The 27,991-nt window shown below is 38.6% G+C and overlaps 1 protein-coding gene across 2 annotated transcripts; it reads left to right on the top strand.

Moving 5' to 3' along the window:
* The first annotated feature begins 14 nt into the window (after positions 1 to 14).
* Positions 15 to 27,980, top strand: TRAK2 (trafficking kinesin protein 2). 2 transcript variants are annotated; one of them, XM_061377343.1, is made up of 17 exons: positions 16 to 142; positions 6,699 to 7,030; positions 8,014 to 8,208; positions 11,679 to 11,732; positions 12,525 to 12,583; positions 13,225 to 13,341; positions 14,556 to 14,765; positions 17,076 to 17,154; positions 18,905 to 19,035; positions 19,223 to 19,297; positions 19,995 to 20,135; positions 20,667 to 20,746; positions 21,409 to 21,612; positions 21,749 to 22,047; positions 22,892 to 23,164; positions 23,374 to 23,473; positions 23,963 to 27,980. In XM_061377343.1, the coding sequence occupies exons 2-17, from the start codon at positions 6,994 to 6,996 to the stop codon at positions 24,639 to 24,641; spliced, it is 2,733 nt and encodes a 910-aa protein (XP_061233327.1). In that variant the 5' UTR covers positions 16 to 142; positions 6,699 to 6,993; the 3' UTR covers positions 24,642 to 27,980. The 2 variants fall into 2 exon arrangements, with proteins under 2 accessions (XP_061233334.1, XP_061233327.1); XM_061377350.1 differs by lacking the exon at positions 19,223 to 19,297 and having other exon boundaries at positions 15 to 142.
* The last annotated feature ends 11 nt before the right edge of the window (positions 27,981 to 27,991 follow it).

The raw sequence follows: 27,991 nt of genomic DNA, 5'->3' as shown, positions 1-27,991 counted from the left end.
TGGGGGCTGTAGTTCGGGGGCTGGAGCCGGGCGGAAGCGATCGGCATCCATCCTCAGTCGCTGACTTATTACATGCGGGGCTATCGCCCGTCGGCCTCGGGTAGCGGCGGGGAGGAGGAGCGCCGGAGGAAGCGCGGGGCGGGTAAGAGGTGCTCGGCGGGTAGCTCTGTAGCCCCAGGGATGAGGGAGCGTACTGCCGCCTCTCTGCCACACGCGTTAACCCCTTCGGTGCTGCGTCCTTCAGCCGCTCTCCCTCAGGGCCGTTCCCAGCTGGGCCGCGGCACCTCCCACGCTCCCCTGGGGAAATACTCTGCGCCGTGCCTGCATAAAGAATTCTTATTCCGTCCGTGTGTTGCAGCTGACGAAGCTCTTTTCACGGTGGTAAGGTAGACTGGTAGTACATTAAGCTTTATGCTTTCAATATGTGTGCTTAGATAGGAGTCAGATGCTAGGCTTTGGCTGCGCATGATGGCTGTGGCTGCAGGCGCGGTGGCGGCGTGACCTTCAGCGAGCTCCGGAGTTCCTTCCTGCCTTGGGAGTACCCATGGCCGTATGGGCTGTCCTTGCAGGATTCTGTCACCGCTCTTAGGAGGCAAAGCTTGATGACATTTTAGTTGTGGTCCTGCTTACATATGGATTTAAGGGCAAGGAGATGTTGGCTTCTGTCAGCTGTTTAATCACATTGTTAGATTCGGATCAGCTGATTAAACTGTAGTAAGACTATCAGTAAATGTCTTCTGTCCTGTCAACTGTCCTAGTGAAAAAGTCCTGTCGTGTTGCATCCTTGGGTTTTGGTGATTTGCTTTTCGTTTTTAATGCAATCTTTAGTTGTGGGCTGTTGCATATGTGTTTGGTTTTTGGCTGTGTTTCAGTTACTGTTGACTGATTGCAAGAGTCTGATGCAAATAGTATAACTTTTCACACAACTATGCATTTTAGGTCTTCTTTCAGATACTTGTTAGCTTTTAAAAGATGTATTTCTGAGTAAAAATAGATAGACTTCCCTAATTACATTTACACTGAAGCTAAATTGGGGGGAATCAAATATATGAAATTTGTGAGCTCTAGTGGTGGTGTCACCTATTAGAGATTAGTAATCAGTGTATCAGGTTTCTATTATGAGTATCTGAAAATGTGGCTTAATGAGTAGAGTGTTGGAAAATCACGGACTTTTTCTGATGGTGGTTTGCATCTAATAAGGGGCTTGAATTAATCTTGTGTAGTAGGAATCTTTCAGGAATGATAAATGTAATTCATTGATTATTTTTGCAAGAAGATACAAATGTAGCATTTTCACAGAGTTGGTTACAAAAGAAATGACAGATCCTTTTAGCTAGTTAGATTGCTAGTGATACTCTGGTGACTGAGATCTGCCTGGTTTATTCTATTAAGTACAGAATTGTAACTGTTAAAAGATTGGGCACTAGCTGGGGTATATCTTAAGAAACTTAAGCTACTTCCTTGAGTGAATTCAGCTATGCATCAACTGGAAGTATTAATGATTTCAGTTAGCTTAAATGTTATTTTAGTCCACTTCAACTATATAGAGAACAAGCTTCAACTTCAGCTATATAGAGAATAAGCTTCAACTTTAAAAGAAGCTTATAACAACCTTTATAATGAAATAATTGCACACCACTTGCCTCAAGAGTATATATTACTTTTTTGTACACTCTAGCCAACAAATGCTCAATTAATGACAGTTCTTTATTTTGTGAAAAAAATACCCAAAAGATTGGTTCCCCTGTGATTGTAACATTACTATATGTATACATCTTTTCTTGCAGGTTCTTTTTCTCCAGAAGAAAAAATTCTACCTGAATGAAAGCATGTACAACTGTAGCAATGTTAGGAGCGTGAATTTATGAAATAGAATTAGGAGTTAATAAAACTTGATATGGGTATTTCATGTAGGTAGCCTTCATAGTTTCAATGTTAGACCTCAATTAAGCATATGCTATTTTTACACTGCATACTAAACGTAGTGTAAACAATTTCCAACCATGTAGGACTTAAAAAGTCTTAACCATCAAGCAGTGGTATTCAACAGTGTGCATATATACATAAAGCATATATACATGTACTTAACAGGTAGTTTTGCCACTTATGGAAACTATGGGTTACTGCAAATGACCGACAAGGAGAAAAAGTGAGCCTGGTTTGGCATAAGTTTGGATAAATAGGATGAAGGAATCTTTTCGGCCAGCTTTATGACCCCCTTGATAGTCATCGTCCTCTAAGAAGTGTTTATGGCTTCATTTTTGTTTTGTTTTCTTACAGTTCCTTTCTTATACCATTCTATTTGTGATTGAAGGTCTGTTGCAGGTTTGCTTATGATTATTACACTTGTTATTAGGATTGTCTTGGCATACTCTTTTAAGTGACGCTTTTTTTTTTTTTCCTTACATGAGAGAAACTCAAGCACTAAGTGGGTTTCTGTAGGGATAGTAATGGCTGGAAATAATAGGTCTGAAGCACACAGCAAGTGTTAATTGTGACAGACAAAGTTTGTGTTCACATAGATTTATTTTTTTTGGCATATAGTCCTTTGTCCTTCATCTCATATAATATAGTGTTGAAGGATTTGGCCTCTGCTTCTGAACACTAGTCACAGGAATGTTTTGGCAGCAACTCAGCATGGTCATGTTTGCTATGAGAATAGAACTGTTTTATTAACCTTGAAATGCTAAATATGTTTATTGTTATTAGCTGGCTTGACATCATCCCAATTGTAGTAATAAAAAAGTAGCGTTAATGACTTGATCCTTCTTTTTTTTTTTTTTTCTTTAATTGCATATTTACATAGCAGTAAAATTTGGCATTCCAGGAAAATTGAGTCATTCAGTTGGCCTCCTTTTGGAAAATGGATGGTGCCTTCTCTCTTAATCATAAGTTAGAATCTTCTTTGCTTTTGAAAATTTGTGTTGGCTGTGGCCTGATGTCTTGCACCCTGTAATTGTACAGAGGAGCCAATCTAGTCTAGTCTTTCCATGTACTTGTGAGAAGTCAACTCATGTGTTGCTGCTCTCAACAAATGGAAAACAGGAGAAATAGCAGGATATTTATATTTGAGTTTTGATGTGCTCAGTATAGATGCCAATATTCTGGATACGTTTTTAGCTTTTTATGCACAAAGAAGTTAATGTATACATTTGTTTGTCTACAGTTTTCAGTTGTAAAAGCAACTCATTTCGCCTTTCTGGTAATTCAGATTTGAATTAGAGCTCTCTAGAGGTAGCACGTCTTCAGAACAGCAGTCTGAAATAAATTGGCACAACTTGAATTGTTCAAAGAGGCAGTTATAAAGATAAGGCGGTAATTTTTAAGCTCTTATAGCCATTTCAGTTTCTCTAAGGCTTTACTCAGTATTGCTTTTGCAAGCTAATCTTCCTGAGATCTTCTGAGTCATTGAAGGAAAAATTAATAAAATCTCCTATCATGTGGTCAGGAGAACTTATTTTTGTCTCTTTGCTACTAAGATCAAACTATACATCGAAATATCAGTGGTTTAATGGAATATGTCTTTCCTGTTCTTTTAGTTTTTCTTTTTCTAACCGATACACTGTGATACCTTACAAGTTAGTAGACAATTGATGTGTATTCCTGGTAATGTAAAAAGTACTTCTTGGTGTGAAGAGGCTCCAACATTGCCTTTCTTTTTGAGTTTCTCTTTCATCTTCCATGCATTGATGATCTAGCAAAATTCAAAGCAGCTTGGATTCCATGGGGCAAACGCAAAAGGCCAGGGACTAATTCTCACTTCTACAAGAGATCTTTTTCTTAAGAGAGCTATAGGTACTCCTGGTTTTTGCTTACTGTTTCAAGCCACATGATAATTGAAATATCATTGTGGTTTAAGCCCAGCCAGCAACTAAGTACCACACACCGCTCACTCGCCCCCAGACACATTCCAGGTGGGATGGGGAGGAGAGTCAGATAAAGTGTGAATGCTCATGGGTTGAGATAAGAATAATTTAATAAATAAAACCAATAATAATAGGAAGTAAAGAGAGAGCAGGAGAGAAGAAGGAATGAACTCTGCCCACCCCAAGGGAAAAAAACCCCAACACAACCCCAAGTGATGCACAGTACAGTTGCTCACCACCTCCTCACTGATGCCCAGCCAGTGCTCAGTAGCAACCAGGCCTCCCCCTAGTTTATATACTGAGCAATATACTGAGCATGGTTTCTATGCTATGGAATATCCCTCTGTCTATTTCAGTTCTGGCTGTGCTCTCTCTCAGCTTCTTGTGCCCCTCCTCATTGACAGAGCATGGGAGACTGAAAAGTCCTTGATCCTTGATAAGCACTGATTAACAACTAAAATGTTGGTGTGTTATTGGCACTGTTCTCATACTAAAGCCAAAACACAGTACCACACCAGCTACTAGGAAGAAAATTAACTCTATTCCAGCTGAAACAAGGCCAAATGTGAAACACATGTCATGGAATAAAATTTAATTTAGAGAGCACAGAAATACGCAGATGGAGATAGGTAAAACGTTGTTTGATACTTCCATTTCTCTTGAGCTTTCCCTGAAGAAAACCACCTGAGAGCACCACTCCTGCATATAGGCCCTTCTCCAGTATTTGAATTCCCCTTGTTTTTTGTATGTTCAATTGATCTATAAAAGACTCAAACATCAGTGGGAAATCGGCATGTGAGGGAGCAGGGGGACAAAACTGCCAAGTACATCTGGGTGAATTTAGTAAATTGACAGTTGACATCTTTATAAATCAAGTTTAAAAATAATACCTTAGGAAGTTTAGTGGTTTCTGTTTTATATGTGTCTTTCTGCATGATTTAATAGTTTTAATTTCTAGGCTATTTTTTTATAGCACGGTCATGTATTTTAAAGCCATGTTGTAAATCTTACAGGTTTTATCCAAATGTATTTAATTATAGTTGTAACTTGCGGGAGAAATCTGCACGTAGGAAATGGTTTTATAGCTGCAGAATAAAAGGGTCACAGAGTCACTTTCAGGGTGGTACTGCACATTGCATTAGCTGGTTGAATTTCAAGAGAAGTAGTTGCCCCACAGCATACTAAACTGAAGCTATGAGAAGCATTGGAAATGTGAGCATTAACTTTTATGGTGTTTGCTTATCTTACAAGTTTCTCCAAGGTTTTACAAATGAGGTTGCCCTTTTGGTTCAATAGCTCCGTGTTGGCCTGATGCTCTAGAAAACTTTGAGCCAAATTATTTTATCTTTTTTCCTTTTTTTTCCCCCCTCTGGCTGAACTGTGGTTGACCTGCAATAAATACTGTTTCTGCTTGGCAATAGTGAGAAGAGAGATTAAATCCAATGCTGAGAAGATGTAACATGCATTTTTACATTATTAAAACTCAAACAGAAAAGATTCAGAGTTGTGAAGAAACTGTCCTATACTGCTTAATTTTGTCTTGCTATACGGTGACTCTTTTTATTGCATGATAGCATCATCTTAGTTGTGTGGATCTGCAGCAGTCTTCATAAGCATATTCTGCTGTATTGAGTTGGTTTAGAAGGGTGTGGGTGCAGTTAATGCTCGTCAGTAATCCATTTAAAAAACAGCCTCTTGAAAAAAAATCACGAACTAGTGTTGGAAGCAGCTGTGCATTCAGACAGCAGATGTTTCTGAAGTCTCAGTCTTACTGGTTTTAATAATTGTCTATATATGGATAATAATTAAAACTGGTAAATAAAGTGTAAAGAAATAAATGATGAAACAGGAAGATAAAGCTCACAAGTATGAGCTGATCTTAATAAAGTTCTTTTTTGGTCTCTGGCCAAAGTCTACAAGCGGATAAACTGGCAGGCTCTAGGCTTTCTTTAAAAAGCTCCCACACTGTCTATTTTAAAATTGTCAAATGAGGGGTTGCCACAGATGGGGAGACGAACCTCTGATTGTTGTGCTTGGTGATGGGAGATCTTGAGCAAATTTGAAATTGATGCAAGATTTCAAGACAATTTTGTATTTACTGAATGTAGGAGGGAAAATCAGACTTCAGAGTTCTCTTCCATTTTGTATGTTTTGGTCATCTGGGACTACTCTGGTATTTTACATGGAAGGTGACTGACCAGTCTTGACAAGGGAACAGCAGAATTATTACTTTATTAAACTGCTCTAACAGGTTACCTCAGTTAGGCATGGTAGCTTCATTTCTGGCTTAAATGAGACCCTGCTGAACAGAAACCAAATGTCTGATAGATCCAATTTCTAATTAACAGACTTCTAAAGGGGAAGAGATAAAAGCAAACAGTACTATAAAATGTTTAGGTTTTTTGGGGGGGCAGGGGGTGTTGTGCTAACAATCAAAATGCTAAGAATGATGGCTTTGAAATCCTCCCTTTAGAATCCATTCCTTTAAATAAATGTAGTAGCCTGAAGAAAAATTCCATTTAGATGAAGCTGCTGTCCTTTACAGTAAAAGGGAAATGCCTCATTTCAGTGAATGAGCCTGTCATACACTATTACATGGAAGAGGAGGAATGGTATAGGCAAATAGGTAACTGACAGAGTGCGTGCTGAAGGTGACATGCTATGTCTGCAGGGAAAAGACATATTTTTAATGCTACATTTTACATGTAATGTATAAACTGGAAATTAATGTTCTCAGGGTGATAATACAAGGAGGAAATTCAGACTGAGACCTATCTTCTTTGAAAGAGTGGTATCTGTTTAAGTTTGGCATTCTCTTTGTTTTATTTCTAGATGATGGCTGAGCTGAGAAGTTTGTGAAGCTTACATGAAATACACTATAGATACTTCTGATCAGTAGTAGCCAAGATGAAACAAGCATGTTCTTAGATAGCAGTCGGTCTGGAGTATGAACCAGCCTACAGAAGTGAGCTGATGTCAGATTTGTTAAGTGTCTCAGTGGCTTGATGGCTCACATTTACTCTGTATTTAGACCAAAGCCATCTTTCTACCAAAGCAATAAAGGGACAGTGCACAATCTGACTATAGAATGCTATTTCCAAAGAAGTGAACTGTGAAGAAAGGACTCATGAATTTTGATCACAAGGGCTTGGAGAGCATCTCTGGTAAGTTGAAGAATTACTGTTACAAAGCATGAATGTATCTAACATGTTACAGAACACCAACCTCAAAACAATCTTTAAGTTTCACATTCTTTGTATTGCTTCCGTGATACAGCAAATGAACAAAAATGGTGAGTCCTTTTAACTAGCTTGTAAAATCAGCTTCCATTGTAAAAATTCTCAGTAATCAACATCGGCATTTTTCCATTGAAAGTTACTGAGGATAGTGTTCATCTTTAGTGGAAATGTTGGAAAGAAAATCACTGTATACCTTCAATATGCAGTATTTTAGCAACGTAGAATTAATGTTTCTGTGTGTTTTGTTTTGGTGGGGTTTTCCCCCAGTAATTGTGAAGGGATTAAGGGGGGAGTTTGACACAGGAAGTGGTAAACTTCCTTTCCTGGATTTTAAGTATCATGTTTCTTGGAGCGTGATTCTGTCTCATAATAATGGATTTTTATATTTGTTCCCTGATTTCAAGGCATTATTCTGTTCATTTTTGTAGTTACTTTAAGATTATTTACACCTATGTTCCTCACCAAACAAAAAGATAAGCAGAAGAACAAGAAAACTGAATTTCCTTCAGAAAAGGGAAGTGTAACTATGCCAAAGCCAATGAAACATTACAAATTCAATAGTGGTAGAATGTAGTTCTGTAGTTTAGCTCAACAAAGAGGAAAGGCTAGAAATGGAAACTAATTTCATACATCATATTAAAGAAGTCAGAGGGGATTGTGGCTAAACCAGCTTTCCAGGAAGCTGTGGAGTCAGTTGGGAATGAGGAACTTGCAGATATTACAATGTAAATCAAATGCTAGTTTGATAAGTATTCTGGTAGTTTGTCCAGTATAGAATAATTATTTTCAAATTTACTGAAGGTTTAGAAACTATTTTACTGTATACAGAGTGTATGCAACTATAGCAATAGTAAACATATGTCATTTTTAATAGAAATGTACTGTTATAGGCATTTATTCACTTTCAGATGTCTGCTCCAGTGAGGATCTTCCTGAGGTAGAGCTGGTAAGCATGCTAGAAGAACAGTTGCCAGATTACAAGTTACGAGTGGACTCTTTGTATCTGTATGAAAATCGAGACTGGATTCAGTCCCCTGCCTGCCACAGCCATCTCCCTGAAATCTCTTCTCCAGTTCGTGATGAAGAGCTCTTCCATTACATGAGTGAGTATAGCTGGGCCTAGGCTGTATTTTTTTCCAACTATTGAAGAAAAAACTCTCTATATGAAATAAATATTATTAATATTATAGTGGTCAAATCCAGAAAGCTTTAGACAGGTGAAAGAAAAAGCTGAGTTCAGGGGAAGTGTTTGTAGTTCAGCAGTGCAATTCTAAGGGCTGACCTAGCATGTCCTACGAACTGCCTCATCACTGGATTTCACACAGAAATAAGAGTGGAAACATGACAGTGAAAAAGGGGCAGGAACCTAGAATTGCAATAGATTAGATGCATTACAAGAAATATGGAGTATGGAGCTCTGTTTTCAGGAACATTAGTGAGTCTGTGGTACTTTTGATTATGTTTGCCCTGAATGTTTTTGGTCAGTGTTGCCTTTGGAATGCTTTTAATGGTTTCTTCTGGAGACAGAAATGGTGTGAATGCCAGATAGGTGGGTGCTATATCACTGTTGATCATTGCCTTCCAGTTTTGGAAATACTTAACTTATCCTTAAATCTGGCAGATCCTAAGGAAGAAAACAGGCAGATTCCACTCACCTCAAGAAACCTTTAATTTTTTAAAAATCAAATGTACAGAAAGCTACCAAAAGAACTGAACACGTACTTGCGTGTAGTTTCAAGTGTTTTCCTGTGGAAAGAGATTAATGCATTACAGTTGCTTTAGAGAAATGGGGAAGTCCTGTGTCTGCCATGTATTAGAACTGTTGAACAAACTACTAACAAACTAAGAAGGCACTATTTGACAATTTAAAGCAGTCTTGTTACCAGTTGAACTTGCAGGCTTGGAACTCTTTTTTTTTTTTAACTATGGAAACTATTTGGAAGGCTGCTTAATGGTTATTACTCAGTCTGATAATAATATTGAAAGCATAAATGATTCTTGTCAGTTGCTCACTGGAAGCAGTTGGTTAGGCAGCGGGTTGTGTAGTTTCCTCTAAGTTTTAATTATAAAGAGGTGGGATCTGATTCTGCCAGTGCTGGAAGGAACTTTACATCAAATGTGGCTCTGCTGAAGCTCTCTCTCTGGTCAACACCTGCCATTCAAGTGTGATGAAGCACAGAGCTCTGAGACAAGGACCTTCAGGCAGTGTGAGCCTGCATTTCCAAATGCAGTGGAGGGGTTTTATCAACAACGTTTTGATGAAAGCAGTCATGTATTATTTGGCAGTGAAGGTACTGCAAAAAAGTGGTGTCTTTCACCTAGTAAGAAGTTCTTTTTAATTATAGAAAATGTCCTGTGGTAATAGTAAACTGTTAGAGTTTTTTGACCAGTTGCCATAAATGCTTTCTTGACATTATCATAAATGAGCTGTCACAATAACTGCAATTAAGTTAAAAGATAACTGTTAGGCATTACATACAGAACTAATTGTATCATTTAAGAACACTGTCATAACTGCTGAGTCATATAAACTCAAGATAAATATGGCCTATGTGTCTCCTAGAAATTGTCCAAAGAGAATAAATGTAGTAACCATCATATTAGCTTACAGGGAGATACTGGGAAGATCCCAGACAAATACAGATATGAATCAAGATGTAGTTATAATCATTGCTGAATAGCTTTTTAGGTGAAATGTTAGGGAATAAAGGTGACAGTCATACTCTTGAAGCATAACTTGGGGGTTTTATGTGTATCTCTGCCCCTCACCATATTGGTATGGAAACATTTTTATAACTTTCCTAAGAGAATGTTAAACTCATGGTTTGAGGGAATTTGTAGCTGACATCCAAGAGAAAAATGGAAACCACCACCACCACCAACACAAGAGTTACTGTACTTGAGCTCCTCCTGTTTTTATGACTCCTGCTGCCTATTAGAAGGTTTATCCAATGACCAGTTGAGTTCCCATTGACTGTTTTCAGTGAGGTGAAAGAATATATTCTACTTCAACTGTGGTTTCGTAAGAAGCCCTGAATTACAAACATCTGTCTTTAGAACTACTGTGTATGTGAATAAAGGGACATGGCACAACAGAATAAGAATATTAAGCAAAGCGAAGAGTTGCTCACAGCTTTCACTTGGCAAGGTGAGTGAAGAGAGATTGAATGTGTGCGTTTCACAAGAGAGAATTATAATAAACTATGTATAATTTTGATCCTGTACTGTGAGAAAATAACAAGGGTTGCGTATATATAGAGCTAAGTTTTGAAGCTGTTAGTTCTGTGATTTCATTTATCAGAGTAAATACTTGCTTTGAATTTTAGAAACCTACCTACCTGAGTAACCTTGTGTGTAAATCTGTACTAAGGTAACTTAGCACTGGATAGATACTTTTAACTTGAAATCATTTAGTGGGAACAGTTACTGTAGTAGAGCTGGCTATAATATTCTGCCTGTAATGGGTGAAACTTATGTATTTGCAGTGAATTTTCCTAATATTAGTAAGCCAGATGAGTCTGGAGTTCCCTCTCAGCAACCAGTATCAGCAACCAAGCGGTACAGTAAAAGTGACTTCCCAAATGCACATTATTCTGCTGATAGATGAGTACTTTAAATTTTGTGAAGAGTTTCTATTTTTGCCCTGCTTAGAGACAGAACTAGTAAATGACCCTGCTGTTAAGTTCAGAGCTCCTAAGTAGTTGAGCAGCATGTGGTGGGTTTTTATGTCTACTGATCTGATTGACAGAAAGTGCTTGTTTTGTTAGTATGAGTTCTCTTTGTGTTAAAACCTTAGTGAAAGAATTAAGTAAACTTTTTTCTTATACATTGTTCTTTCTGTTCTACTGTCTTTCAAGACTGCAAGACAATTTCTTTGTATGCTGAAACACAACTTGGCTTTGTTCCTAGCATAGCCCCATAGTGTTATGTTTTAAAAGGTTGATTATGGACATTATGTATATAAAGGACATACATAGCTCTTAACATCTGTAAATAAATTTAGTGTGTATTTCAGCTTGGCACTTCACTATCTTATAACTCAGCATGCAGCTCTCAACACAAACAAACAAAACAGTAGTACTGTGTATTCAGAGTATGAATCAGTTTAAACAAAGTAGAAGAGTCAAGGAAATCTTCAAAAATAGATTTAGACCAAATCCATAGTAATCTTATTTTGCAGTGCAGTGATGATGGAATTAGTTTCAAACCAGGTTAACTTAGACCTTCAGTCAAAGCAGATACTCTGTATTTGTTAAACTTATATTGCTGCCTTCTTTACTTTCATGATCTTGATTCCATAAAGCAAAATAGCAGATTTCTCTTGGACTTAGACAAGGACAAGCATCCATCACCTGCAAGCGAGATGTATAATTCGGCTCCTGAAGGGAATCAGGTTTAAATTGTTCTTTAAAAGTTCTAAGAAAGATTTACTAGTATAAAAACTGTTTGCACATGCGTGTTTTTTTTTGGTGATGGTGGATGCCTGCAAAAAAATCACATATTTCCTTACATTTTAATTATTTCTCCTCTTTTTCTTCCCCCCCGCTGTATCTTTCATTTTCTGTCACTCTAGCTCTTATTGAACTTCCTTCCTCCTCCTTGGCTGTATCTCGCAAATTTGCACAAGGTAATTAAGATTTCTCCTTTACTAGCATCTTCTATGTCTCAGGCCAAAAACTAGAGCAGACCAGTGCTTTGCGTTTCAGCACTGTGTTTTGCTCAGAGTTGTCACAAACTCTTCATGCTTTGGTTATTTTTCACTCAGTCCTGTTTTTCCTACTTCTTCCGAGTTCTTTAGTAGTATACAAACTCTTCTAATGTCAGTCGCTCTTATCAGTAAGATAGGATTTATAGCTACATCTAAAACACAGACATACATATTCCCATTTCTTTTAAGCTGTTTCAAAGATGATCGAGCATTTAATAAGTATATTTTCATGATTAGTCTCTGGGGTCTCAGTTCTTGTGTATAGATGTCACACACGCTAATGGGAGTTTTGTTTCAAGGGTAGTCTGCAGGTATGTTCAGCTATATTTGGGTATGCTCCAATATACTCTTCCCACTTCCACAGCGGGTTTGATGATTTAATAGTTTAGCTGTATTCAGAAAGTTGATCTTAAGAGATTTTTCTCCTTTCCCTAAATCTGATGGATGTGCGAGTACCTCAAGTTTTAGCTAATATTACTGAAAGCTGTAAATGTTCAATACTTCACTGTATCAATCTCTCATATGAGCATTGTTTCGTATTTCTGAAGTTAAGATGCATTTTCATAGCCTCTGTTAGTTTCATTAACTAAGTAACTACTGTGTTTGTATGTAAACATCATCCTATGAGTTTTAACTCTCCCTTCCCAGCAGTCGTCTTGTACTTAAGCTACTTTAGTAAGTATGTTTCTCTCTTCTCAATTCTTGGCACAGATAATGTGGAGCAGAAAGCCTACACTGATGCTGACATGGTCAAACATCTGTTAGCTGAGGTATGCTCATCTCTGTAATGCAATGTTAATATATTTGAGGACATGTGCTTGAGGAAGGGCTTTTTCAGCTACTGGAAATTTTGGTTCAGTTATCTTCAGGAGCTTCTTGTCAAACACATAGGTAATGACAAGCTGCCCATTTAAATAAAAATCAGCAAAACTATGGTCACTCATGGAGCCAGTGAGTATAAGAAAGAAACAGCTTTCCTCTGCTTTCCTGTTGCTCCTTTGCTTCTACCCTGTCATCATTATTCAAGTTGAGCAGCCTGTTCTGGAGAAAGTGTCACTTGAAAGACTACAGGCCTAAGTTAATGTCGCTTCTTCATATGATTTAACAGAGCCCATATAACATCTCCAGTACAAAAACCAAAACTGTCCCCAGGTTTGGTGCTTCCCCCTCGCCCAGTTACTGTGCGAGATTGTGGAAGAGAATGTGCTGCATTAAGAAACACGGTTATGCATATGTTCAGGATCCAAATAATGAAGCACTAATCATTGTTTTAACAATGTTGACGCATTTGAGAGTGAAGAGGGATCTCAGAGTGGTGATTCATTAGACAACAGCCAGACAAATCTAAAACTACTCTGAATGTAAACCTTATCTGATCAAAACTAGACATCAGTTCTCATTTTGTGAGCAGAAAGATCGGGACCTGGAACTGGCAGCTCGAATTGGACAAGCCCTCCTTAAGCGAAACCACCTGCTGACGGAACAGAATGAAGCACTAGAAGAACAGTTAGGGCAAACACTAGATCGAGTGAGTGATCTTCCCTCCCCCTCCTTTTATTTTTCTTATTTTTTTTTCTTTTTTTCCTTTTTTTTTTTTTTAATTAATGATGGCAAGACATTGTGAAAGCAGGTGATTGCAGCTCTCAAACTACAGAAGTATGCTTAGATGTCATTCTCCTAATTGTCATTGTTCAATCAGCTTTTTTAGTCCAAGCATGGACTGTGAAGACTATGTATTGTAATTACTGAGAAATTATGAGAATGTTAGGTATTATTATGATATATCTACAGCAGGATTGTATTTTCAAAGTTGTTGTTTTGACCATCAGTCAGATATCCTACCATTAAACTAAGAATCTAATAATCTAAGTCAAAATAAGTAGCTGGTGTCTGATATGACCTGCTACATAACAACTTCATAGGACAGGAAACAGCCAGAAAATGAGCTATCTTAATGGGATGGTTACACCAAGAATAAATAGGTAAATGAAATGTAACGAAAAATGAATTCTGCTCAAGGTCTTTACTCTATCTCTTCAAGCACAGATTCTCGATCTAATCTTTTCTTAGTTTTTATTTCTTAAAAAAGACTTTAATAGTTGACAAATGATAAAGTATCCCGAGTTTTTTAACAGTGGGGCCAACAGATATAGTCTAAGTACAGTAAAATCAGCTGGTTGTATAAAACAGTATGCTGGTAATAAAAACATACTCGTAAAACATACTTGTGATTAGCTGTAGGACAGCATGAACTTATGTATTTGTATAAAAATTTAGATATGCAATATAGAATATATCTAAATGAGATCTGTCTCTTCTCTTGTTTTTATTTACCCTACAGTTCATTTCATGTATAGCCTGGGGGTCCCAGGAAGTTAGAATTCAGAAAAATGGTCATAATCAAAATGATAGTCTGTTAAAATATAAACATGTATTAAAACAGCTGGAAGATCATTTTGAATTAAATTATTAAAAAAGTAGGTTTTGTTGTCCTTTCTCGTGTTACCTTGATTTTTCAGTCTCCCTTACACTGTTAAACTTATGATTTTGTGAACTTCCTATAAAATAAATAGAGGGTTAATCTTGTGTGCAGATAGAAATAAAACGATCATGACCTGTGAGTTATTTTTAATTGTGTTTTAAACTGAAGCAGTGATGTTCCAAGAGGCTGCATAATTAATACACTGCAATATTGTGTAGCTAAAGTATATTTCACATACTGGTGATCTTCTTTTGTCATAGGTTAACCAGCTGCAGCATGAACTGTCAAAGAAGGATGACCTGCTTCGTATTGTTTCTATTGCTTCTGAGGAGAGTGAAACAGATTCCAGCTGTTCCACACCACTTCGTTTCAATGAGTCTTTCAATGTACCACATGATCTGCTGCAGCTGGATGTCTTGCAAGATAAACTCAGAGAGCTGGAAGAGGAGAACCTTGCTCTCCGATCAAAGGTATGTCATACTTACAGTGTATATCATCTATGCTGGCTCTACACCTGGGTCGGAGCAATCCCAGGCACAGCTACAGGTTGGGCAGAGAAGAGATTCAGAGCAGGCCTGTGGGGAAGGACTTGGGGGTGTTGGTCGATGAGAAAATGAACATGATCTGGCTTCAGTGTGCGCTCACAGCCCAGAAAGCCAACCGTATCGTGGGCTGCATCAAAAGGAGCGTGACCAGCAGGTCCAAGGAGGTGATCCTGTCCCTCTACTTGCTCTCGTGAGACCTCACTTGGAGTATTGTGTGCAGTTCTGGTGTCCTCAACATAAAAAGGACATGGATCTGTTGGAACAAATCCAGAGGAGGGCCACGAGGATGATCAGGGGACTGGAGCACCTCCTGTATGAAAATAGGCTGAGAAAGTTGGGGCTGTTCAGCCTGGAGAAGAGAAGACCTCATAGCGTGAAGACCTCATAGCAGCCTTCCAGTATCTGAAGGGGGCCTATAGGGATGCTGGGGAGGGACCCTTCATTAGGGACTGTAGTGATAGGACAAGGGGTAACGGGTTAAAACTTAAACAGGGGAAGTTTAGATTGGATATAAGGAAGAAGTTCTTTACTGTAAGGGTGGTGAGGCACTGGAATGGTTTGCCCAGGGAAGTTGTGAATGCTCCATCCCTGGGAGTGTTCAAGGCCAGGTTGGACAGAGCCTTGGGTGACATGGTTTAGTGTGAGGCGTCCCTGCCCATGGCAGGGGAGTTGGAACTAGACGGTCTTAAGATCCTTTCCAACCCTAACTATTCTACGATTCTATGCTGGATATGAAATAGATCAGGATGGTTAAAAAATCCAGCAACTGAGTTTTTCTTTATGTGTATAACTATTTTGTATCTCTGTACACAAGTCATACCCAAACACTTTCCTTCCACCCCCACATCCTTCTATTTTCTTCGCTACTGCTCATTACCTCCAGAGTCCTGTAGTAGTCCTTCCTTAATGCCCTTAAGGTATGTGAAAGAATATGTTAACATATATAAGCACCCAGCGGAAGTATATGGATCCATCAGGCCCTTAAGCTTGTGCAACCTGTTTTGCTATAAATTGTGATTAGTAGTATTTTTGGAATTCCACTGTGTTGCCATTACATTTTTGCCAGTCATTCAATTATAAGGATTAATAAGGTTCTACTCATATTCTTTTAAAGACTTGGTTTTGTCTATATGATTAGTCTCTGTATTTTAATTGATCTGTCTTGTGTATAAAACATGAATACAGTCACTGTGCCTTTACAAGGATACAGACTAAATGGTCAGACAAAATAATAGCTATGAAAGTCATGGAACCAACAGCTGGAGTTGAAAAGAGACTGCTATAATTCTGTGATACAACGTAACTTTCACTGACTTCAAATAGCCTTTTTTTTTTTTCATGTGGTAGCATTATGTAAAGAAGTGTATTTGTCTCCATTTGTGTAGCTGTACTTCCACTTGCTTGGATAATCTTTAAACCCATTTACAAAGTGTTTTGATGAGTCAGTGGTAAACAGTCCTGAATAGAGAAGACTTACCTGAACAGTATTATTGTAGAATCATAAAATCATAGAATCAAGTAGGTTGGAAAAGACCTTTAAGATCATCAAGTCTAACCATTACCCCAGGACTGCCAATACCACCAGTAAAGCATATCACTGAGGGCCTCATCTACACATTTTAGGAACACTTCTAGGGACAGTAATTCCATGACTTCCCTGGGAAGCCTGTTCCAATGCCTGATCACCCTCTCTGTGAAGAAGTTTTTCCTAATATGCACTCTAAACCTCCCATCATCTTCACAACTGGAAAGTAAGTGGGGGTTGTAGTATGCTTGATGTTATTTAGACCTGTTGTGATATTCAGTCTCTGGCCCAGAAAATGTACAATGTAAATAGACTAGTTGGGGAATATGGAGAAATGCTGTTTTACTGAGATCTTTTCAATGCTATAAAAGATATGGCTAACATTATTCAGTTGTCAACATTTCTTGCCTTAAGAAGTTTTGAAGCAAATTGAATTGCTTACTCTGATTACTATGTATTTGTTTACTTTCCCTACCAAATTATATGTTTTTGCAACATTTTTTGTATTGGAAGGAAGAGGTCAAGTTTTGTTCATCTTGTCTATCTTTCACTCAAAAGACCCATAGGATTCAAGGACATGGGTCAGGTCCAGATTCACAGAAATGATAGAGGGGAGACTCTTCACTTTCAAGAATTTTAGAAATAAGAAATTATAACATTAATATATGTATAGCTAAACTGAAACTGGAATACCAATTATTTTCTTGAAGGCTTGCCATCTGAAGACAGAAACCATTACATATGAAGAGAAGGAACAGCAGCTGGTCAATGACTGTGTCAAAGAGCTACGTGAGTATCCAGGCTGTATCTTGCAATGCCAAAATGTTGTTTTAAATACCTTGTGCCTACAGCTTTGTAGTTATCACTGTAATTTATGCCAATTATTTTGAGTTTCGCTCTTTACCCAAATGCAAAATTGTTTCTCTATTTCATCAAGTTTCACTCTTGACATCCAACTTAAGGTATGTGTACTGTGTTTACAGAGAGAAAATGAACACAATAGTTAATGTCCATTAGACTCCTAAACAGAAGCCTACAGACACTGAAAGGTCAAGAAAATACACTTCTTGAATAGAGCATTTTGCACAATTGACACTAAAATGGATCAGTGCACAGACTCTTAAATGCTCATTCTAAATTACTGTTTATCTATAAACACATTAGTTCATTTTTTAAATACATATTCTGAACCAAAGCATTTATACTGATGAGCGCTTTAAGTTTGCTAGAACACTTGCCCGTATGTGCTGTGGGGAGTGCTTATGTGCAAAGAATTGCAGCTGCTCTTACACAAATGCCTGTTAAGTATTCTGAAACAATAAGAAACAATCCTTTTTGTGTGGTGATTGTGTAACCTGATGGTATCATTCTTTTATCTGTAGTCATTTGATACGTGCTCCTTCCTTTGTGCAGAACTTTAAGCTTATATTTTAAGATATATTTTTTTTCTATACAACCACCATAAAGGAGACTGGGTTGCTGCTTGATTTTCCTTGTTCCAGATGACCATAAAATACTATGAATTGATGCATACTTGGTTGTTATTCTGTCCCTCTGAGAAAGTATATGTCCTTTGCCAATAGGAGGTATTTCATACAAGCTCTCCTATGAGAACATCTGTGATTTTTGTTTTGTCTGATTGTGTAGCACATGTGGGCATCCTAGATACTTTTGACGCACAGAAACAATCTTCTCTTGAAGTGTGTCTAGTCAAAGTCTGTATCTTCAGGAGAAAGGTATTTAGACTATGAGTTTACATGTCTACAGGTCCATGGGCAGGATCTTGTTCTGCAGTAAACATGTGACGCACAATAACCACTAAATTTGTGGTATCACCTTTATGCAGGATTTGTCAAAATGAATATGATTTTGATATACTTCCAGGACAAGTGTAGAAGCCAAACTAACTGCATAAAAATATGTTGGCTTTTTGAGTTGCTTTGTCAGATCATTTGATGAAGTGCTTGCTCAAAGCAAAAAAGAAATGGGAAAGTGTATGCAGTAGGTCTTTGGGGAATAGATAGTGACCAGAATCAAGAGCTAAATAGGTGTATATTAATAATTGACACAATCTGACAAAATGCCTTTGCTTACAGGCAATAGTAGTTAATAACAAGATCAATTCAAAGGCTGACTTCTTCAGCATATTCCAAATCTGGCCTTGTCATGAGACAGTATGTAGCTTGACATTGTTTATAGCAGCTTACGTTGGATTTTATTATGGTCATTTCATATACTTGTGATGTGTCTTTCAGGTTCTATATAGCTCTTAATATGTTACACCTGCATTTGAAGTTACCTCTCTTTCTTCTCCTCCTCCTCACCATTTAACTTTTCCTTATGGATGTTAAAAGACACCTATAAGAATAGTACATATACACACTATAAGAGTAGTAGATAAGAATTGATTTCCTAGAGTGTTGGTTACGTTGCAGATTGTTGTTTACTTTCACTGATCTTTTCTGGGTTTTGTGTTTGGTTTGCGTTTTTATCATATGTTAGGAAAAGCTCTCTATTAAATTACTTTTATGTTTTGTAGGGCAAACAAATGCTCAAATCTGTAGAATAACAGAGGAATTATCAGAGAAGAGTGAGGAGCTGGTTCGCTACCAGGAAGAGATCTCATCCCTCTTGTCTCAGATCGTTGATCTCCAACATAAACTCAAAGAAGTAAGGGAATTCTGATGAAGAGTGTTTATGCGTGTGTGTGTGCACACCGGTGCTTACAGCAGGTAAAACTTGACTTGCAAGCCAAGGGGCTACACTGCAAGAGAGTGGCTGTTTCAGGAAAGTGTGGCAGAGGAGCAACTGGGGGAAATTGGCTGAGAAAGTGATGAGCACCTCTTTGTGCTTTCAGCATGTGATTGAAAAGGAGGAGCTGAAACTTCACTTACAAGCTTCCAAAGATGCTCAGAGACAACTCACAGCAGAGGTAATTAAGGCTTATACATATATATATATATATGTAGGCTTATACATATATATATACATATTAAGGCTTATACATATATATATATACACACACACATTTACACAAATGTTTGGAATAGGATACAAGATGAAGAAAACTAAGAAAGAATGGGAACTACTTTGTTTTTCTTATAGGCTTTTCATTTTCCATTGTGGTTGGAGTCATATGATTGGCAGAAAAGAATAATTGTATAAGTCTACACAAATACTTTTGTAGTTCAAAGGAATATGAAATGCAAGGAATGTGTTCCAAGTAGGGTGGTCTTACAATTCATAGCACTTACGAGAAAAAGGGCATTTTAGTATATTAATATTACTGATGACATCAACAATACTGTAGCTCATTAGATTTTAAGGAAGTTCTCTTCTTTTGCTTCATTTCCATCAGCAGTTACTGTATTTGCTGAGTTTTCCGATGTATTTTCTGATACCTTTTCCTCTTTCGGGTCTTAATCTGGACTTCATGCTTCACCATTAAAACAGGTGCAGGTGGTATGCTAACTATTGTCCATTCCAGATGTTGGCATGTGCCATGCAGTTGGAAACGTATTGCAGTGTTGAATCAGTTGTTACAGGTTTCTGTAGGAGTTAATTAAGTTTCACTCTGCCTTTTCTTTGAAGGTTTCTGGCATCATGTAATGGTTTCTCTTCTCTTTCAGCTACATGAGTTGCAAGATCGGAATGCAGAGTGTTTAGGGATGTTGCATGAATCGCAAGAAGAAGTGAAGTTGCTACGTAGCAGAGCCAGATCTGTTGCTTGTCTCTGCCACCCCCAGTCGTCATGTGGAGCATTTCTTGTGGTAATAAATACCACTACTATTGGATGCACATATGGCCTGTAGTAGCATACAACTATATGAGTAAAACAGCCATTACAGGAGCTGCAGCAGTAGTAGGCAGTGGTTTTTTAATTGTATGTATTGGGGAAACTAACCATTCACTTTACACATTGTGATATTAAAATTATTTTTCCTTTTTGTATGTTTTTTTCTGTAAAATACGGGAATTGGCATGTGCTACAGCTAGTGCTCAGTTTAAGCAGTGCTCTGACACTCATAGCTTATCTTAAGAAACCAGCAAAAAGAGTACCAAGAAAATGAGATGTTGCTAATGAGAACCGAATCCATGCTGGTAATACATAGGTATAGTTATGGTGAATAACTACCCCCCACGTCCTTCCTTCAGAGACCAGAAGATTTGCCCAAAACATACTGGTATCAGCGATACAAATGGAGATTTTTTGGGAGTATTTTTTAGAGGAATTTTCTGCTAAAATAGGAGGAAGACTCCAGTCTAGTTTGTCAACTCTTCTGGTTTCCGTTTTTCTCTAGGATTCTCTTGCAGCAGAAATCGAAGGGACAATGCGGAAGGAATTGAGTCAGGGTGACGAATCTGTTCTCTCCAAGCAAAAGTATGTTTTCAAATCTTTGTGCTAATTCAGTATTTTTCCATATGCTTGTGTTAAGTAAGATGAAACTCATCTCTGGAAATCTGTAATCATTTTTCAACTTAAAAAAAGCTTTTTAGTATTCGGTAATCTTTAAAACTTTGGTATCTACTGTTCTTATTTGAGTCTGTGAGGAAGTTGGGAATTTGCTGAAGGGATGTTTTTTCATTCTTTAATTTGTGAGATTTTTGATGCAAACTCTCTGAGTCACAGCACTAGTTTTATCCTTTCTAATACTTAGAGAAAAACTCTCAGGCAAATGGAATTATAAGTGAAAGAGTGAGAACAATTTCCAAAGCCCAAGCCTCTTACTTCTGAGCAAGAAGTAATAAATTATATATATGCTTCTGTCAGAATGTAGAAATTAAATAAATAAAATCTGTGCTGAAGTGGTTATTAATAAAGGTCCAGGTCTTTCAGGTCAGACTAAGTGGTAATTCTGATATTTAATAGAGTAATGGTACTGAAAACATGAATGTCTTAGGCAATCCTGTTTTTCTGGGCTTAAATCTTTTTAGTCAGGTCTCTGCAGACTTACAAAACTCTGGTTTTCAGAGTTTTTTCTTGATTACATCTTTTCAAAAATTAATATGAAAACCACATTTGTTTGCTTGTCTTTTCTGCAGGGATCAACAGAAACGAGTATTTGACACTGTCAGGGTTGCTAACGTCACTCGTGGCCGTTCCTCTTCCTTTCCTGCCCCATTGCCAATCCCTGGATCTAATAGGTCAAGTGCTGTTATGACAGCAAAGCCCTTTCAGTCTGGTGTACACCAGTTGGAGAGCCATGCACGGGTGACCCAGAGGAGCAGCTCTGAGAAGAATTTGAAGTAGGAAACACAGCCTGTTATCTTCCTTTTAAACTAACTGATTCAAAACTAAATCCAGAGTGGAACTCTGCTGTGCAGGAGAGAAATAGTTAATTTAATGGTCTTAATATGTATTATTATTTGACGTTTCTCACAGAGACACTCGTAATCCTGGCCAGCCGGGAATCCCTGGAGACAATGACTTAGTCACAGCTCTGCACAGGCTCTCCCTCCGTCGTCAGAACTACCTGAGCGAGAAGCAGTTCTTTGAGGAGGAATGGGAGCGAAAAATGCATTTGCTGGCTGATCAGAAAGAAGGGGCTAGTGGCTGTAGCACACCTACAGAAAGCTGTTTTTCCTTGGGCACAAACTCAGAAGTCACTGATCTCTCTGCCAGCTCCAATAATCTCCGTGTTCTCCTACCAGAAAAATTGCAAATTGTCAAGCCCATTGAAGGTAAGAGGATGGTTTTCCTTCTCTCATCAGCAGACAAGGATTTTGTATTACTTTGCCTACTAAGTCATTGTTGGTGTGTGTATAGCTAGGTATGATATGCAGTAAAAGGAAGTAGCAGTATATAGTAAGCTACTTTCCAACTAACTCATCATACCACTTTCTACTTGGCTTTTTTACATGGTGCTAAATGTTGGGCTTTTTCTTGGCACTGCCATCCAAGTGTGTCATGTGTACCACAGTGTTGACACCAGTTGGCTGGAGTTGTTCTGATCGTGAATTCACTTGGAGCACTGTGTGCAGTTCTGGTATCCTCAATAGAAGGACATGGAGCTGTTGGAGCAAGTCCACAGGAGGGCCACAAGGATGATCAGGGGACTGGAGCACCTCTCGTATGAATTGACAAGCTGAGAAAGTTGGGGCTGTTCAGCCTGGAGAAGAGAAGGCTGTGTGGAGACCTCATAGCAGCCTTCCAGTATTTGAAGGGCGCCCACAAGGATGCTGGAGAGGGACTTTTCATCAGGGACTGTAGTGACAGGACAAGGGGTAGTGGGTTTAAACTTAACAAGGGAAGTTCAGAAAGAAGTTCTTTACTGTGGGGGTGGTGAGGCACTGGAACAGGTTGCCCAAAGAAGTGGTAAATGCTCCATCCCTGGCAGTGTTCAAGGCCAGGATGGACAGAGCCTTGAACAACATGGTTTAGTGTGAGGTGTCCCTGCCCATGGCAGGGGGGTTGGAACTTGATGATCTTAAGGTCCTTTCCAACCCTAACTATTCTATGAATTCTTGTAACTCAATACAATAGTAGGTAAGGGCTCTCTGAGACTTTTCTCTTTTGCCTCACCAGGATCTCAGACCCTTTTTCATTGGCAGCAGCTTGCTCGACCCAACCTAGGCACCATTCTTGACCCAAGACCAGGTGTTGTTACAAAAGGTTTTACCCCTTTGTCTGATGATGCTGTGCACCACATCTCTGACTTAGAGGAAGATGATGAGGAAGGAGGAGGTATAACATTTCAAGTGCAGCAGTCTGTCCCAGAGGAAAAGAAATGTACAGTGGCAAAGCCAGTGGCAGGGATTTTCCTCCCACCTATTACTTCAGCAGGAATACCACTCACTGGTAAGAAGCATGGTTAGTGTGTTTTCCTCTTTTTATTTTGCAGTGTTTTCTTCTCAATGGAAAGCATTTGACCTTGTGACACTGCTGTCTTTCGGTCTTTGTTCATTATTAAACAACCAGCAGTGATCATAACGTTATCTTAAACTTTGCTTTGATTTGTTCCTATCTGTATTTTTACCCTCAATGGATGTAAATTCTCCACATTGCAGCCTCGAATCCAGGGAAGTGTTTGTCTTCCACAAATTCTACATTTACCTTTACTACCTGCAGGATCCTTCACCCATCTGATGTCACTCAAGTTACTCCCAGGTATGATGACTGCTGCTATCCTCAATGTTGCTGCATAGGCTTAAACAATTGCTTTCTGGCTTTTGATGTGTGGACTAGTTTTAAAAGATACCAAGGCGGCTAGGCAACATATCAGATGTTACTCATACAGGTAGTTGTAATAAAAATGAGAAGCTTGAAACTGAATCCTTTCCAATTCTGTCTACTTTTTTTTTAAACCAAATTATTACTGGACATCTCTGTTGGTACTTTGTCTAATACAGTGTATTACCTTCTGACCACAGAAAGTAAATTCATTGGTACTTAGACCAAAACCTCTTTGTCAACCTACTATCTTCTAAGTATTTTGCAGAACAATAATAGAGAGTCTACTAAAGCTGAAACTGTCACAGTTAATAGCAGTAGTTTGTTTTTTCTCAAGCCTTCTGTATACTAAAAGGCAAATACAGACCAGAGCAGGTATAAAGGTGTCTAATGTGCATCTTCTGTTTCATTCTTATTTTATTTCAGCTCTGTGGGTACCCCATTTTCACTTGGAAGCAGTGGCAGCAGTATTGGCAACCCAGTAGTGAGCACTCCAACCATTTCTTACAGGCTTAGTATTGGAGAATTTCTCACCAACAGAAGAGATTCCACCACTACTTTCAGCAGCACAAGAAGCCTGGCTAAACTTTTGCAAGAACGAGGCATTTCCGCCAAGGTTTATGATAGCCCCATATTAGAAAAACTGCCTTTGCTTCAGCCCCCTCGAACTCTCCCCATTCCTTCTACTCCACCAAATTCTCCCTCGCGCTCACCTTGTCCTTCCCCTCCCCTGTTTGAGCCTCGGGTGCATCACTCAGAAAACTTCCTGGCTTCTCGACCAGCAGAAACATTCTTGCAAGAAGTGTATGGCCTGAAGCCCTCCCGTAATGCTCCAGATGTAGGCCAGCAGAAGATGAACCTGGTAGACAGGCTGAAGAGGCTGGGTATTGCCAGGGTGATCAAGCCCCCTGAAACACAGGACTACCTGAACAATCAAGAGCCAGACGTTAGCTTGCGGAGGCAGGACTCGGCTGTGTTTTTAAATGCAGGTACCAACTTAATGGCAGGACTGAGAAGAAACCAGAGTCTACCAGCCATGATTGGAGCATTGGGAGCTCCAGTTTGCACACAGTCATCAAAAATGGATATCCTAAAGGAGGACTGACTGGTCTGAAAAATTACTGACTTCTAGCATAGTAAATAATATATGAGGGAAAAACATCCAGTACAGGCATCATTAGATGTGTTGCAGGAGAGTTGGGGAAGGCACGTGCATGTGAAAGATGGGGGAGAGAGAAGTGTTGGGATTGAGGACTAAAAGAACATTGTTTGGGTTTGAGGAAGAAGGCTTTTGTGGAAAATAAGGAAGAAGAAACCAAAGCTTAGTTTTGAGGCCACCTTCAGCATCTGTCTTAGCTTAAACAAACATAAAGACTACTATAGGCATTCTCAGTGTTTTAACCTTTTAAACTGTATGTGTAAGATCTGTCTTACAGGTGCTGTGCTTTTCTTTTTTGTTTTGTTTGCCCACCATATGGCCATAGTATTTTATTAGTTAGCAGTCAGGCTGGATCATTTAAGTGTAACTATAAGATAGCAGTCAGCCTGACCAGCAGTATTGGTCCAAGTTACTCTCTGTAGAAAACAAATATGAAAACTTGGATTTTATTTCTTTCATTGTCTTTTTCATTTCAGAAGCTGTACTCTTTTAAACTCCTCTCCGCTTGGAGAGGCCAGGAGAGAACCTATAGCTCTGTGTAAGAAAACGATACTTCTGTTTACAAACACAGAAACTGGTGGTCAGGATTGATATTTTGAAAGAGTGAGATTGTACTAGTGAGGTATTAACAGAAGTTGCTTTCTTTCCAGAGCACACGGAGGAAGGTGCAATGAATAAGGATTAAGAAATAAGAAAGTATATAGTAAGAGTGAAACCTTCAAGCCAAGAGATATTTCCAAAGTGTGCTGTGCATCTTTTTAAATGAGGGCATTTTTGCGTGCACACAAAAAAGTCTCAGGCACATTTCAGTGTTGCAAAAGAATATATAACCTTGGTGCTTGATTCAGGGCTTCTTTTATTTTACATGAGCAGAGAGCATTTACTGTAAGACAAGTGTCGGAAATTCAGCATCCTGACTGTTCTCTTGACAGGTAGACATTATGTGTATTTGCGAGTTCTGCAGTTAACTTCATGCCTTTTTTGTTCACTTATTTCTGATTTTAGGCAGGATTTTGTTTAAAATATTTCATTCAAAGGAAAATGTACTATTTTATATTTAGAAACAGGAAGATGAAGGCGTTCTTTCTAATGAACATCGATTTTTGTCTACATCAAAATCCTGTGTTTTGATGATGGAGAGTGGTTCTGAACCTGTTTCTAAACAAAGCTGAGGCAGACCTTCCATGTCAAAAAAGAAGTCCATTTTGGAAATCTGATCTCTTGAGTTGTAACCAGCAAACTATTACTGCCCTGCTGCTTTTTTGATTCCTTCCTGTCCAAGGTTCTGAATAGTCTACAATAGATTTGTAGTGTAACTTAGTTTCCATACAATTAGGTAAAATGGTCAAAATTTACCTCGCTTGTTACAGTGTGTGTGTGGGACATAGGTGGTACCTGTGTGAGTGTGTGGTGTGAAGCATCAGTAATAATTACACTGATCTACATTTGCTGTAGGCCACATCCACCATAACAGGCACCCTTGTTGTTGCAGGGTTGAATGGAGTAGAGCAGGAAAAGAAAGCTTCTTTACAAATTTCTGTAAACCAGGTTATGTGGCCTTTCTGCTTTCACAGTTCTATAGATCTTGTGATGACTCTTTTGATACAACAGTCTTTTTTTAAAAGGAAAAGGAGTAACCACTTCAAACTCGCACAGGAATTCTTAGCAGAAACTTGTCTGTCAGCAGCGCACAGAAATATTCAGGAACTCCTGGAGTTGCCTTTTGCTCTCTAAGCAAAATTTTACTCTTATAAAAGGTGAATTTTATTTAAAATATTATATACGGGTTAATTCTGTTTTTTAAATGAAATATATTTAATTTCCTCATGTAAGTATTTATGTTTTTATGTACTTAGCTATGCATGGGGTCTTGCCTGGGTAAATAAGGTAAGAGTGAAAGGAGGGGGGGAGGCAATTTTGCTCTCCCATGAACCAAGACAAGTATGTCTGTGGTGTGTTTGTAACTCTAGGGAAACAACAGGAATGAGTTAACATGATTAGATAGGTTGGTATCAACAGGGAGGTGTATAGTGTGTCAAAAGTAGGTCCGTTTTATGTGTGTATGTTATAGGAATATATGTAAGTTACAGCAAGTATCTTGAAGGTATTGCACTGTTTCTAACCAGCTTTGTTAGATGGCTCCAGCCATTGGATCATTCTGTGTGTTATCAGCAGAAGTAGCAAGCCAGCTATATCAAAATTCCTTTGGCGGACCAGGTTTCAGTTAAAATTAACCTAAAAGCACAATTTAATGCATGCTTCTCTCCGGGACACTTCCATATTCCATAGCCAAACAATATCAACTGGTTCAGTTCAAACAATACTATGGAGTTGTCGAGAAGTATGCTTGTTTGCTGTAGGATCATGTATCATCAGCTACTTTACACAAGGGAAGAAGAAAATCAAGAATTTGTATACCATTGTGTTTGTGTGTTTATCCAGTTGGTTGATGCTGCAGTGCAGTGCTTTTGAAATTCTGTCATGTGTTCATACCTTTGGATGGTCACATGCATTTTGTACATAGTCATGGTCTGGGTTGGAAGGGACCTTCAAAGGCTGTCTAATCCAACTGCCCTGCAATGAGCAGGGGGACATCTTACATACATGGCTAGCTTGCAGCATCAGGGAAAATTGGTACTTCTTCCAAGTTTACTGCTTTGCACCACAACCTAGAAGATAAACTTCTGAATAACGTGCATGTTTCTGAGAACGTATTGAAAGTTGCTGTCATTCTAGGAATTGATTGCCTTCTGTTGCCTCCCCCAAGAGAGGAGACAAAATCACATGACTAAGGTAGCTGATATCCTGCACAAGTGTGATTTTGTTCAGTGGGGTTTAGAATTAGAAGGAATGGAGAACTGCATTTCGGAAGGGTTCTGTTACCTTGCAGGTCTGAGGCAAATAGAAAGAAAGGAGTTACCTTTGTGAAAGTTTCGAGAGACAAAAGGAAATTCTTGTAGTATTTACCTTTATTCAGGTAGGCTTAAACCGAGCACAAATGTAAAGCTTTCTAGTTTCACTATCTTTGATAAGCTCAGCGATGCCTGCATGCTCAGAGTACCTGTGGTCAAAGTTAAAAGTCTACTGGAGTCAAACAGCAGCAGAGAGGGAAGGAGAATACTGGGTTTGAGCCTAATTTGGCTGTTACATGAAGGGATTACACACAATGTTTGAACAGCTCGAAAACTTCATGGTATTTTTTCCATCTGCTTTTTGCACTTACTGTTGTTTCATAGTGGAATATAAATTTGGTAATAAACATGTATAACATGTCATTTTTCAGTATATGGTCATCT

This window comes from Neopsephotus bourkii, unplaced genomic scaffold (genome assembly GCF_033783945.1).
Source record: "Neopsephotus bourkii isolate Nb327-2 ecotype Australia unplaced genomic scaffold, CSIRO-AGI_Nbou_v1 NB_196, whole genome shotgun sequence".
Taxonomy (NCBI): domain Eukaryota; kingdom Metazoa; phylum Chordata; class Aves; order Psittaciformes; family Psittacidae; genus Neopsephotus; species Neopsephotus bourkii.
Note: the sequence above shows the minus strand (reverse complement) of the source record. Positions and strands in the feature narration are given on the sequence as shown.

Excerpts from the sequence above, each read along its gene's own strand:
- TRAK2 (XM_061377343.1), top strand. The coding sequence starts at position 6,994 with ATGAATTTTGATCACAAGGGCTTGGAGAGCATCTCTG. Across the intron at positions 20,747-21,408 it reads TCTGTTCTCTCCAAGCAAAA|GGATCAACAGAAACGAGTAT; the intron begins GTATGTTTTCAA and ends TCTTTTCTGCAG. Across the intron at positions 21,613-21,748 it reads AGCTCTGAGAAGAATTTGAA|AGACACTCGTAATCCTGGCC; the intron begins GTAGGAAACACA and ends CGTTTCTCACAG.